The sequence below is a fragment of the Danio rerio genome, chromosome 16, assembly GCF_052040795.2.
Source record: "Danio rerio strain M-AB ecotype USA chromosome 16, GRCz13ab, whole genome shotgun sequence".
Lineage (NCBI taxonomy): Eukaryota > Metazoa > Chordata > Actinopteri > Cypriniformes > Danionidae > Danio > Danio rerio.
Genome location: NC_141036.1, coordinates 9,549,565 through 9,563,710, shown reverse-complemented (window position 1 = coordinate 9,563,710; position 14,146 = coordinate 9,549,565). Strand labels below are relative to the sequence as shown.

Here is a 14,146-nt window from a genome sequence, read left to right as displayed (position 1 = left end):
GGGAAGCCAGTGTTTTGATATGAGAGTGGACTACGTGATCCTTCGGTATGGATACCTGCCACACAGCAGGCACAAGACATCAACATGAGGTCAGATTGACGTTTTACCCCAACAATATGGGGATCTTGCCATTTATTTGTAAATGAAAATTGGGTTGACGTCAGAACCAAATGTCAGGCAGGCATTGATGTCCAACCTCCAACCCAAAATCAACCAAATATCAACATCTAATGATGTTAGAGCTCGATGTTGTGTGGATGTTACCATTATGACGTCTATCAGAAGTTGGATTTTGGTTGCCATACCTAATGAATAAACGTCAGTATTTGACGTTAATATGGCGTTGGTTTAAGATGTTGGCTTGATGTGATATTTTCGTCACTTTCCAACCCAACCTACAATTAACTAAAGAGCCATGTCTACTGAGGTTAGAGCTTGATGTTGTGTGGATGTTACAATTATGATGTCTATCAGACGTTGGATTTTGGTTACCATACCTGAGGGAATAAATGTCAGTTTTTGACGTCAATATGGCGTTGGTTTAAGATGTCGGCTTGACGTGGGATTTTCGTCACTTTCTAACCCAACCTACAATCAACCAAATATCAACGTCTAATGATGTTACAGCTTGATGCTGTGTGGATGTTACCATTATGATGCCTATCAGACGTTGGATTTTGGTTGCCATACTTGATGAGTAAATTTCAGTATTTGACGTCAATATTATGTTGGTTTAAAATGTTGGCTTGACATGGGATTTTCGTCACTTTCCAACACAACCTACAATCAACGTCTAATAATGTTACAGCTTGATGTTGTGTGGATGTTACCATTATGATGTCTATCCGACATTGGATTTTGGTTGCCACATCTGATGAATAAATATCAATATTTGACATCAATATGACGTTGGTTTAAGATGTTGGCTGACCATGGGATTTTCATCACTTTCTACACAACCTACATTCAACCAAATATCAACTTCTAACGATGTTACAGCTTGATGTTGTGTGGATTTTACCACTATGACGTCTATTAGACGTTGGATTTTGGTGGCCATACCTAATGATAAATGTCAGTATTTGACATCAATATGATGTTGGTTTAAGATGTTGGCTAAATGTGGGATTTTCATCACTTTCCAACATAACCTACAATCAACCAAATATCAATATCTGATGATGTTACAGTTCGATGTTGTGTGGATGTTACCATTACTGTAAGATGTCTATCAGACATTAGATTTTGGTTGACATACCTGAAAAATAAATGTCAGTATTTGATGTTAACATAATGATTCAAGATGTTGGCTTGACGTGGGGTTTTCGTCACTTTCCAACACAACCTACAATTAACCAAATATCAAGGATCATTTGACTTCATTATTGGAAAAAAAACACTGTCCTTAAACGCTGACTAGAAATTGAATTTTGGTTGCCTGACATCACAACCTAAATCTATTCTAAAAGTAACATCTTATGATGTCGTGTGCCTGCTGGGCGGCTGCAGTTCTCTCTCTTTCTCTTTCTCTCGCTGTGCCTCCTCACTCAGCGCAGGTGGTTTTCAGCAGCTTAAAGCAGTTTGTTGGTGTGTCACTATGATCATGGCCCACCACAGTCTATTCTGTCTCATCACGGTTTAACTTTGTTAATTTCTCCAGAATTCACAGCATCTCAAGCATGCTTCAGGTTATATCAGTTTAAAGATTCCAGCGGTCCAGGCTAAATGCATGTAACATAATGTCATTCATGCATTCATTTATTTCCCTTCTTCTCAGTCTCGATTTCAGGAGTGTTACAATGTAAACCAAATCAAACCAAAAACCTTGTCCACAAAACCATGATACAAACCAAGCCGACAAAAACTGTTTCACCACTAATCCAAATGTGTATTTTAGCATTTACCAACCGATATTGATGGCAGGGTCAATGAAAGCAATATATTACTTTAACTTTAAATTTACCTCAACTTAAAATTGGTTTGTCCATGTTTTCTACATTGGCCCTATCAGAATTTTCCCATAAGATTATCATATAGAATCTAAACAGGATTTAAACAGAACCAACATAGAACCCACAAACAAACTTATCAATGCTGTATCTTAGGTTTAGATTTTGCCCTCAGTGTTGATGAAGTTCAATAAGCATGCAATTTTTATTTATTTATTTTTTAAATCTCTGATAAAAGAAAGTATACTGTATATTTCCATAAGTTGTACAAATGCAAATGAGTTATAAATTGATTAATTGAAAGATTTACTTGGTCAAGGACAAATCAAACAAGCCCAAGAACTGCCGTAGAGAGGTTTGGTACATCACGTTCACCATGCTCATCTCGGTGATCAGAAAGTATAATATGCTTCCTCTTGTGGCAACTAGAAAACAAAAAGGAAGGTGATTCAAGACTATGTTTACATCTGGTATTAACTGCTTTGAGATCTCAGATTCATCTAAATGTGATCACTGTGTCATTAAAGTAGTCTCTATTTTTGCACTACTGTACATCTGGGTATAATATGTTTCAAACTGCATGTTTCTCAGCCATTTTGGGATTTTACATGTGCACACACTGCCATGTGCACATAAAGAGCCATTACTGCATAGCTGTCTGAAAATACTTGATTCTGATTGGACATGAATGACAGTCACTATAAAATAAAATAAAATAAAATAAAATAAAATAAAATAAAATAAAATAAAAAATTATAAAAATAAATAAAATAAATAAAATGAAATGAAATAAAATAAAATAAATAAAATAAATAAAATAAATAAAATAAATAAAATAAATAAAATAATAAAAAGAATAAAATATCAAATACATTGTCAAATCAAACAACAAACTAAAGAACTAGTTCACTCAATAATCATCATTTACTCACATTTGTTTCAGTCTTTTATGAGTTTCTTTCTTCTGTTCCACACAAAACCTACAACCTTTGACTTACATAATATATGTTCTTCCCACTATGGAGGTCTGTTGTTACAGGTTTTCATTTTTCTTCAGAATAGTACATCGTGTATTCAACAGAAGAAAGAAACTCATAAAGGTTTGAAACAAGTATAGGGTGAGTAAATGATGACAGAATGTTAATTTTTGGGTGAACTATCTCAGGAGGTGTACAATGTTTTGGCATGCATCTTTGAAAAAAGCCTTAAAGGAGAGTCAATCTACCGGGCCTGTATTCCTCTCGAGCTGCATTGATCTGGATCTCAGTCTCGGCAGCGATTTGAAGTTTCTGTGTGACCTCCTCCGCAGTGCGTTTGGTATTTCCCAGAACTGTGATGAGACTTTCGTCATCCACCAGGGAGCCCTGCGTGCTGGTCAGCCGAAAAAGTAGATTATCCTCCAGTTCCTTCATCTTACGCTTATTAGCAGTTACATCCTCTAGCAAGTCAGTCCGCTCCTTTTCCAGTTCCTGACAATCCAAAGCATATGACTGTCATTTATCACCACATAAACAACACGGTCAATAACAATATTAAAGATATATTAAATGAATAAAGCATATTTTATACTTTTATTGTTTTATCTGTTAATTTTTTCTTTATCTGGGGTCACCACAGCAAAGTGAACCGCCAATTCCCATGGCAATTGTTTTACACAATAGAAGTCATGCAAACACAGGGAGAACATAAATATCCACACAGAAAGGCCTCCTGATTCATTCATTCATTCATTTATTTTCTTTTGACTTTGTCCTTTACTGTATATATCAGGGGTCGCCACAAAGGAATGAACCACCGACTATTCCAGCTTATATTTTACACAGTGGATGCCCTTCTAGCTGCATGTCTTTGGACTGTGGGGGAAACCAGAGTGACAGGAAGAAACCCACCAAACATGGGGAGAACATGCAAACTCCAGACAGAAATGCTAACTGGCTAAGGCCAGACCTTGAAACTTCTTACCATGAGGAAAACTGTGCTAACCACTTAGCCACCATGCAGCCAAATAACTTTACATGTTTTTATTCAATAATTAATTCATTAATTTTCGGCTTAGTCCCTTCATTATTGATCTGGGGTCGTCACAGGGGAATGAACCACCAACTTATCCAGCACATGTTTTACACAGCGGATGCCCTACCAGCTGCAACCCATCACTGGGAAACATCCATACACACTCATTCACAATGGTCAATTTTAGCATACCCAATTTACCTATAGTGCATGTCTTTGGACTTGTGGGGGAAACTGGAGCACCCGAAGAAAACCCACGCGAACAAGGGGAGAACATGCAAACTCCACACAGAGAAATGCCAACTGACCCAGCCGAGGCTCAAACCAGCGATCTTCTTGCTGTGAGGTAAACATGCTACCCACTGCGGCACCGCATCGCCCACATGTTTTTATTATAATAATAATGTTAAACTAGATTTCTGAAAAATATCAATAATGCCATATATAATTTTGAGGATGCCGTTAATTTTTCAGGATACATGTTTTTCATTTATTCTCTTGGTTATATTCTCTTTAATTGCTGCCGGTGCATTTCAGGATCCCTTTTAAGTTACTTTTATTTGTTTTTGAGTGTCTAAATGGTACTGCACCCCTTTACCTCTGAGCTTCTCTGTCCTTACACACCTTCTTGTTCACCAGCTTCACCAGCCGACCAGCTTCTCCTGGGTGTGCCCAGGACCAGTCGAAAGCTCAGAGGGGATCAGGCTTTTGCTGTGGTTGCACCAAAATTGTGGAATGAGTTGCCGTTGTATATTAGACAAGCCTCTTCCGTTACTGTTTTTGAATCTCTTCTTAAAACTCATTTGTTCAATTTGGCTTTTAGCACAGTGTGAGATGTTGACATTTTATGTTTATTTATTTGTATTTTAAAATTTGTTTTACTCGTTGTCGTCAGCACTTTGGTCAACTGTGTTGTTTTAAAGTGCTTTAAATTGAAATTAAATTTGAATTGAATATCTTTTCAAGGATGGTAAATGTCAAAAGATTTTTAAAGTATTTGAAAAGTATGTGAATATGCTATACGTTATATGATGTTTTATGTGAGTGTTCTAATTTGCAGTCTTAGTCCTTGGTTGGGCTTTTTATGAAATAATAAAGCAGTACAAAAATCTTTAAAATATCTGTTGAATAGTGAAGACTGATGTTTACTATAGTCAGGGTTCCCACGCTTTCATGAACTGCAGATTCAAGGACTTTTTAAAAGCAGCACTGAATTTAAATCAAGCACCTTTGTAATTCATACCCCAGCATATGTAATGCCACGAAAGTCCTACTGTACTTAATAGTTTCCTGACACTTAATGTTTAAATTAAAAATGCCAGTAATTTTTTTTTTATGAAATGTAAACTTTAATAAAATTAGTCGAATTGAATACTGGTGGTATTCAAATGCAGTTTCTGAAATATTGATAAAATGTGCATTACTATGTTGGCTTAAGAAAGTAACGATTAGCTAAATGTTAATAACAATTAGCTACATGCCATTAATAATTATCTAAGTGCAAAAACATATGCTAGAAATGCTTACTACCCTGCAGGAACAAGACGTCAACATGACGGCATATTGACGTTGCACCCCAAAGTAGGGCTGGGTATCGAGTTCGATACTTTTTAAGCACTGACTCGATACTATCGAGTATCCAAAAAATCATTTTCGTTCGGTACTAAATTTCGATACCCAAGGGTATAATCTTGTCAACGTCAGTTAGCTAGAAAATCCTTAACGTGCCCGAATCAAATGCAGGTGATTGGCTGCGGCGAGGCTGCCTTGAAAATCAAGTTTACAGCGGTACGCCCACTCGCCCCAAGCTTGTCAAATGTGAGGCTGTAATGCATATATTGAACTTTTAAAGCATAGCATAAATTTAACGCAAACGATGTTTAAGCGATCAAAAGTATGGCTACATCATGCAAAGATTGAGGGCAACAAGGGTAGGTAGGCGTCCAGGAGTCAGCCGAAACAGATGCCCGAGCCACCTCAGCTGACTTCTCTCGATGATAAGGAGCAGCAGTTGTACTGTTCTATCCCGGGGGAGAGAGCTCTTCACCCTATCTATAAGGGTGCGGCCTGCCACCCTGCAAAGGAAACTGTATTCGCTCATAACCCAAAGCTCATAACCACAGGTAAGAGTAAGAACGTAGATTGACCGGTAAATTGAGAGCATTGCCTTTCGGCTCAGCTCCTTCTTTACCATAACAAACCGGTACATTGACCGCATTACTGCTGCCGGTGCATCAATCCGCCTGTCAATGTCTTGTACCATCCTTCCCTTACTCGTGACCAAAACCCCAAGATACTCCTCCACCTGGGGTAAGGACATTCCTCCAAACTGGAGATGGCAAATTTCCTTTTTTCTGGCGAAGCACCATGGCCTCAGACTTGGAGATGCTAATTCTCATTCAAGCCACGTCACACTCGGCAGCAAACCACCCCAATGCATGCTGAAGGTCTATGCTCGATGAAGCCATTAAAATAACATTGTCTGTGAATAAAAGAGATGAAATCATGTGGCCGCCAAACTGGACCCCTTCCAGACCAAGGCTGTGCTTTGAAAATCTGTCCATAAAAATTATGAACAGAATTGGTGACAAAAGGCAGTCCTGCCAGAGTCCAACATGCACTGGAAACAAGTTTGACTTATTGCCAGCAATGCAAACCAAACTCCTACTTTGTTATTACAGCCCTTAACAGAGCGCCTCTGACCCTATACTCCCAGAGTACCCTTCACACAATGCCATGAGGGACACGGTTGAATGCCTTCTCCAAGTCCACAAAACACAAGTGGACTGGTTAGGCATACTCCCATGAACCCTCGAGCACCCTGGTGAGGGTATAGAGCTGGTCCAGTGTACCACGCTCTGGACAAAAATCACATTGTTACTCCTGAATCCTAGGTCCTAGGAATCCCAGGTTAAACAAAATTTATTTTAAAAGTAATTTGGACATTTTTAAGTACTTATGTTTGTCTTTAAGCACTTTCAAGAAGTGTGAGAACCATGTAAAGTTTAGCAAAAATATCAGTTCAGATGTTTTTATTCTCCTGGGTGCACAAACTGCAGATATTAAGAACATTGTAATATCAAAATAAGAACTTACTGATTATTGTTATCAAAAACGAGCATGAAAAAGTATTTATATACCAGTTTTTGGTACCGGTTAGAAATATTTCGCATGGTGTATCCCCATAAATAAACTTTCATAAAGTGTTTTTATACTTATTTAACTGAAATTGTTTGAACTCTAACATTTCAAAAACAATCAAACCCTCCAGCAACATCTAAAGGGGTCACTTGGTTCATGGTCAAAGTAGCTTTACAAAGAACACAGGCAACAATTGAAAATCAGATTTACCAGTGGGAAACAACTTCAGTTCGTTAGCCACATTCACTTTCACCAGATGCTGGTTCTAGTTAGTTCAATGATGATTCAGTTCGGTTCAGTACAAGTGTGTCAAGTAATTTCCTGTTTCTTCCTTTTCTATTGAGAAGGGTTCACTGTGTGAGGTACAGTACTTACGCGGAAAAGCTTTTTAGTAAATTATATAGCTTTAGATCAGTTAATGGTATATTATTTAATCAAGTAGTTTCACAATCCAAGCAGTCACAGCTTTTTATGTTCACTTTACAAAGGCCCTTATCAATTTTAAAAATCTAAAATGCAGTTTTCCATCATGCAGAGATGACTAACTAGACCGAGGCCAGGCCAGAAAGCTGTTATAATTCAGAATGACGCAGTGCTGGCTGGCATGGGGATCTGCACTCTTATTAGGCTGAGAGTAAAAAGTGACGCAGGTTTCAGGCCCTTATTCCTGCTTGGCAAATCAATGTCCAGCAGTGAATGTGTTCTGAATACTACTTTAATTTTCTCTACCTGGAAATCTGCAAGAGCTATCAAAGTCAACCTGACTGTGCTAGGCCGAAATGAGCACACGTGACGGCGATTCTCCATAACAATGTGTAGGAAGATACTATTGCTTTGATTCAGATTAACATTCACTTTACTCCAATTTATTTTCCATGTTAAACACCGGTACTCACAATATTAGCAATATTTTGATGACAAGACTTGTTCCATTTCTTTCGAATAAAAAGTAAAAGTGTATATGCAGTTTCAAATAAGTTTCATTCATTCACCCAATTTCCTTCGGCTTAGTCTCTATTTCAGAGAGCGTCACAGCGGAATGAACCAACAACTATTCCAGCATATGCTTTACACATGCCCTTCCAGCAACAAACCAGTACTGGGATACACCCATACACACTCATACACTACGACCCTTTTCACAAGTCACGCAGTGTTCGGTTTCAGTCCAGACAGTATAACGTTACTTTTGCCTACACAGAACTCGCCATAGAGAACTCACCCTGTCAGCTGTATATTCACTACAGATATGGCTAGACTGTGACTACAGCTGTTTTCTGTTGTCTGCATTGAAGGTAAGACATCTGATATCAAAATGTAAAAGTGTATAGATCATCCAGATTTTTGTTTGAACCAAGAAAATGAGACTTTAAACATCACCAACGACCTTATTGCCGTGAGGCGACAGTGCTAACCATTGAGCCACCATGCCGGCCTAAAACCAGCAATGATGTAATTGATTCAATGATAAAGAATCAATCAATATTATCAGGATATATATATATATATATATATATATATATATATATATATATATATATATATATATATATATATATATATATATATATATATTGCAGTGCTAAGAAAAAAGAAAAAACAAGATAAAACCCTTAAGTCTCCAATACTGTAGTACAAAGATTTGCAATTCACACTCTTTGTCCAGTGATCCAAGAATACTAGAAGCGCTACTCCCTTGTGTTTGCTCTGCAACAGAAACATGTTTCTGGGATTTATTTATGGCTTAAGCTAAAAGCACACACCACTGTGTTTTTGTAATACACAATAATGAAAAATCTGTCATGATTTACTCACCCTTGACTTGGTCCAAACAAGTTTTTATTGTTCTGTTGATATATTGAAGAATCTTTCATACATGTAACCACTGACTTACATTTTTACATATTTAGGTAACCACTTCTTACAAATTTTCTTTTCTTACTTGAGATGTCAGTGGTTACCGGTTTCTTCTTTTGTGTTAAACAGAACATCCCCCAATAAACTCTAACTGGTTTGGTTAAGTGGGAGGAAATAATGACAGAATTTTAATTTTAAGTGAACTATCCTTTTAATATTCAAAGGCCATCCTATATAGATTGTTATAGAACAGTTCTGTCTGGTTTTTGAATCTTATTGGCTGATAGCCGTGAGAAATTAAAGTAATATCAGCACTGCAACAGCCTCTTCACCCCTGTGTACTCCACCCACACCAGCAACATCAAGAAGGCTAAACAAATCTCTACACAGTTTGATAAATATTGCAGCTGTTGGACAACATAATGTAGTTTTGAGGCTCTTTTAGTCGAAAATGTAGTTGTCTAGATTGCAACTACACAGCTTATTGATAATATTGACATTGCACATTGTGAGCACTCCTCTGACGGTTACTAAATAAAAGTATGGTGGGTGTCTTTATTGTAGTCTGCTGTAAGGCAGGCAATATTTTGGTCAAAGTCATCGGTTATTTACTCCAGAGCAAACAGATTTGAATGCAATGATAAGTTTAGCTTAATGCTGAATGAAAACTCGGTTGTCATTCTTTTGTCTGATTACTGGTATTTATATTGTTGTATGCTAAATGTTATTGATCAATAAATAAATTTCATTTTTAATTTCTAAATTGTCCATAGTGTTTGAGTGTGTGTGTATGTGTGTGTGTGGAGGTTTCCCAGAGATGGGTTGTGGCTGGAAGGGCATCTGCTTCGTAAAAACATGCTGGGTAAGTTGGCGGTTCATTCAGCTGTGGTGACCCTGGATTAATAAAGGGACTAAGCCGATAAGAAAATGAATGAATGTATTTATGCCATAGTAATTTTGCAGCGATTGCTTTGCTTTGGTGGTAACTTTTTACTGAGAAATACTGGAAGATCTATGTAGACTGAAGGCATTTCATGCAGTTCAGCCTTATAATTCCAAAATTCAGCAAAATCATCTGTTTTGTCTACAAAACCTTACATAATACAGGAGAATCATTCAAATACTATTTCTAAAGTGATGTTTGTGAAGTAGCTCTAGATGAAGCAGCTCTAGATGTGTATGGACAGCGGAAGAAAGTAGTTCCTTATACAAAAGGGTTTTTTAACTCTCTGTGTTTGATTTTCTTTTTTTATGCACACGATTATACCATCAACCTCTTGTATAAACACAATATCACACTCGTAGCAGTGCGATATAGCGGTATATCGTCACTTGTGGGACACTAAGGTCACCTTTACACTGTCAGGTTTTGATGCCCAATTCCAATCTGTTGCCTATATCTGTTTTTTTTCTGTCTGTTTACACATTCATTTAACTGTGAACCATGTCCGATTCATGTGTTTACACTTGCCATACAATTTACGACGTTGCACATGCATAAAGGCGGGTTCTAGCATTTGAGCCACGCTAGCCACAATGAAAGAAATCGTTTTGCTTTTAGCAAAGCTTTTTTGCGAAGTTTGCCCAACTTTAAAATGATTTTGAGGTTGAGGAGGAGGGAAAGGGCCATCTTTGCAGCTTTGCCATATGGTTTATATATGTTGTCCTCCACCATTTCGATGATTTTTTTGGGAGTATTTAATGAGAAGTGGTGGGTCCGAAATTTTAGGATGAGCAAACCAACATTTAATATGCTGTCAAAGTTTGCCCATGTTCCTCTGCTGTTGTTGTTTACCGTGTCGATGTCTCCAAACACACTCTTCCTTCTACGTCATTAAACCACGGAGAAGTACCACATTGTTGCAAGTTTAATGATGTACAAAACAGAATGCCTCAATAATTCTATTTTATTCTATAAATATTCTATAAATGATCTGCCTGTGTTCATGATAGTCGCATTGTCACATATCTGATTATATCTGATTTATTTCCACATATGAAGGAGGCCTGAAACCAATCAGATTTTTTTCATGTTTACACAGTCATAGAACAGATCTGATCTGTGTCACATGAGCAAAAAATCGAAATTGGGTCACATTTAACTGGCAGTGTAAACGGTGCCTAAGGTACTCAGCCTGTGGCCTTGTACCAACGTACTCCTCCCACCAGTGCCGATATACAGCCACATCCCACTGCTACACATGTGATATTGCTCATATAACAGTGCGTTCCAATCCAGATATTGATCATTCATCAATTCCTCCACCACTTTTAAAGAGCATGTACCTGTTTCTCAGTGAGAATAACTCTGCCCAGAAGCTGATCTTCCAGGCCCCTCATCGTCACTGTAAAGTCAATAATGGATGTCCGTGCACTGATCTCAGGAGTGTAAGCAGGGTTGGGCAGCTTAGTGGTCACATAGAGACGGAAGCCCTTCATTACGTCCACTTCTTTATCCCCGATTTTCACCTAATGACATGAATGAGTCACAGATTAAAATCACACATCCAGGGCAACAGCTTTGACATCAACATGAAAACAGAGCTCCATAACTCAAAACAAGTCTTAAATGTATGACATTTGCTTGCTTCCTTCTTTCTCCTCAGCTTTTCCTAGTCACACCCACTTCCTTGCTTTCTGTTCACAGATTTCCATGCCTTAGCAACCTTTCACACAACAGTGATGACATGTTTAAAGGTCATCAGTTAATTAAATCATCTAACGTTTTTAATATTTTGATTAAAAAAAAAAATTATGCACATTTATAAAGATACAGTTCAAACTACAAAAACATTCATATGCGAGGTGTTTCCAATGAATTTGGCATTGTTTTCTCTTCTGAATGCCATTATTTGTCTTACACAACTTGATTTCTTTATTTGAAAGTTGTGACAACACTTTTGAGGAGTTTTTCTTTTATTATTTGAGCAAGCTGAAACACAAACAAATTATTTCTGGTCCTCTCCCATTCACTGTACTCTAAGTGTACCCAACTATGATGACTTCTGCGGTTTTTAAAAGTGTTAAAACAGTCCATATAAGTAAAAAAGATAAGATAGACTTGATTTGAATAAGTTACATGACCTTTCAACAATATAAAAGTCTGAAACATTAGAAATGTCGATGACCTTTCTAGCATAAAATAGTGTTGGTGAAGATGTTTAAAAATGATATGCCTATTATCTCAGCAGGGAGTAGCTCATTTTATTTCTGTGGCAATTAGCAGACATTAAATGCAGACAGCTGTGATGTGATTATGCAGTGGTTTGACAACAATAAAGCACATCCAGCGTCTCCCGTTTGGTCTGTGCTATAAATAATGTGTGATCAGGTGTTTGCACCTTTGTATTAATAGTGCTGACTGGTTAAAGCTGTCAGAGCTATTTCCTCAGCTTGCTATTTCCACTTCTTTTTTGGATGTGTGAAACAGCTGCTGTAGGTGATTGTGAAGCAGCATCACATTTTATTTTGGCCTGGATAATTGATAATGAAATTAACGAAAGATGGCCGCAAGATTATGACTGTCTCTCACAATCAAGTAGTAAGCTGTTAAAATAGCTGGTGTCACCACAGATAATATAACAGAAGTTAGAAAACAGTATAGCATCGATACTTTCATGTTCTGTTAAGTTTCTTATATTAATCTTAGCTTAAAGGTACAGTATGTCATTTTTACCACTGGAGAGCACATATTCAAAACAAAAAAAGCAAAGGTTTAATGAGTGTGAAATGATGAGAATTGTGGTCTTTATTAAATCTTTTAGGACTCCTGCAGAAATCATGTTCATGGATGAGCTAAAGTATTTAAGAATTAGTATATAGATAAGACTAAAAGCTTTTTTACAATTATCCGATTATATGGGATGCTGTGTGCACTGAATTTTGCTCACAAACCATTCACATGGCCTCCATTTTCCAGGTGAGTGAAATTATATACTTATATACCATCTCTATAAATGTATTAGTTTTATTTAAGATCATTTATCATTCCTATTTTCCTTAGACTTGTAATGCACTCCAGAATCTGACAGATTGATAAGCTGTAGGCTCTAGAACAGTCATCTGAAATGTTGCAATGCAGTGTTATGCCTGGATTTCATAAATAGCCTTGCATTTATTAACACAGACTATATTTTAAGTATTTGGATGTAACTTATGTTTTCGTCCTGTAGAAAACAGTGAGAAGAACAGTGTTTAGTGGCTCAATGTAGTATAACAGGAATGTTTTTAAAAGTCTAAACACTTTATTAAAATAGTGTAAAACCAAGCACAAGTGGTCAGATCACAAATGAGTCACATGTAATGAAGCATTAAGTGTTTCTTTCGATAGAAAAGCCAGCTTAAGCAAAATGATAGCAGGCTTCTGTAGCTCCGCTACTTTGCCCTTGTTTGGTATCCCCTAGTCGGTGCGATGATGTGCAAACAAAATGGCGACGGTTGGCCATGCCTTCTGGTAGCTTCTTTTGCATTCTTCAGAAACCTATGGATGAAGTGATGAATACTACATCCATATCTTTTACAGTCTATAGGTTTTTCCCACATGTATATTTACGAGTCAAACTGTTTACCAGTGTGACCCAAGTGAAGCTCAAGCATTGATCCTTTTAACCCTTGGGTGAATATGTGAATATTTTGCAGGACATTTAATCTATATAGGCTGTATTATATTTTTATTTAAATAATGTATTTGACAAGTATATTTAGCTCTGTTTTTCCTTGTGTTTATATTTGAAGTTTCAGCTCAAAATACCAAACAAACAATGTTTTATAACTCTTTGAAACTGCCCCTTTTAGCCTTTGTACTTAGCCCTTCTAATTGTGCCTTTTTTGTGACTGTCACTTTAAATTCAAATGAGATGGTGGTCCCAGCCCTCTTTTCAAAAAAGGACAAGCTACAAATGCCTAAATGTCAGCATAGTGGTAGATTCAAAAACAAGACTAACTACCTATGCTAATGAGAGAGAGATTGTCATTAAAGGGGCTTTCCTTCTATGATGACACGTACATACAAGGGCAACATGTCCATCACAGTGTTTCTGCAGACTGTTTTTATGAAGTGTGATTGTTAAAAATAAAATGTATACATTTTTACCACTAGAAGCTGATTATATTCACAGACTATTGCCACACAACTAAGGGTGTCACGATCCTCTAAATCCTCGATTCGCTTACATTTTCGATTCTAA

The 14,146-nt window shown here is 37.1% G+C and overlaps 1 protein-coding gene across 3 annotated transcripts in view; it reads right to left on the bottom strand.

Annotated features, from left to right (window-relative positions):
- dnah5 (dynein, axonemal, heavy chain 5) overlaps window positions 1-14,146 on the bottom strand; it is a 233,694-nt gene that overhangs the window by 42,764 nt on the left and 176,784 nt on the right. For all 3 annotated transcript variants that reach the window (XM_087286532.1, XM_087286533.1, XM_087286534.1), the window contains 3 exons: window positions 11,247-11,429; window positions 3,175-3,418; window positions 2,260-2,374 (listed from right to left, as the gene is read on the bottom strand). In XM_087286532.1, the coding sequence (XP_087142658.1) occupies window positions 2,260-2,374; window positions 3,175-3,418; window positions 11,247-11,429 (542 nt within the window). The remainder of the gene's footprint in view (window positions 1-2,259; window positions 2,375-3,174; window positions 3,419-11,246; window positions 11,430-14,146) is intronic.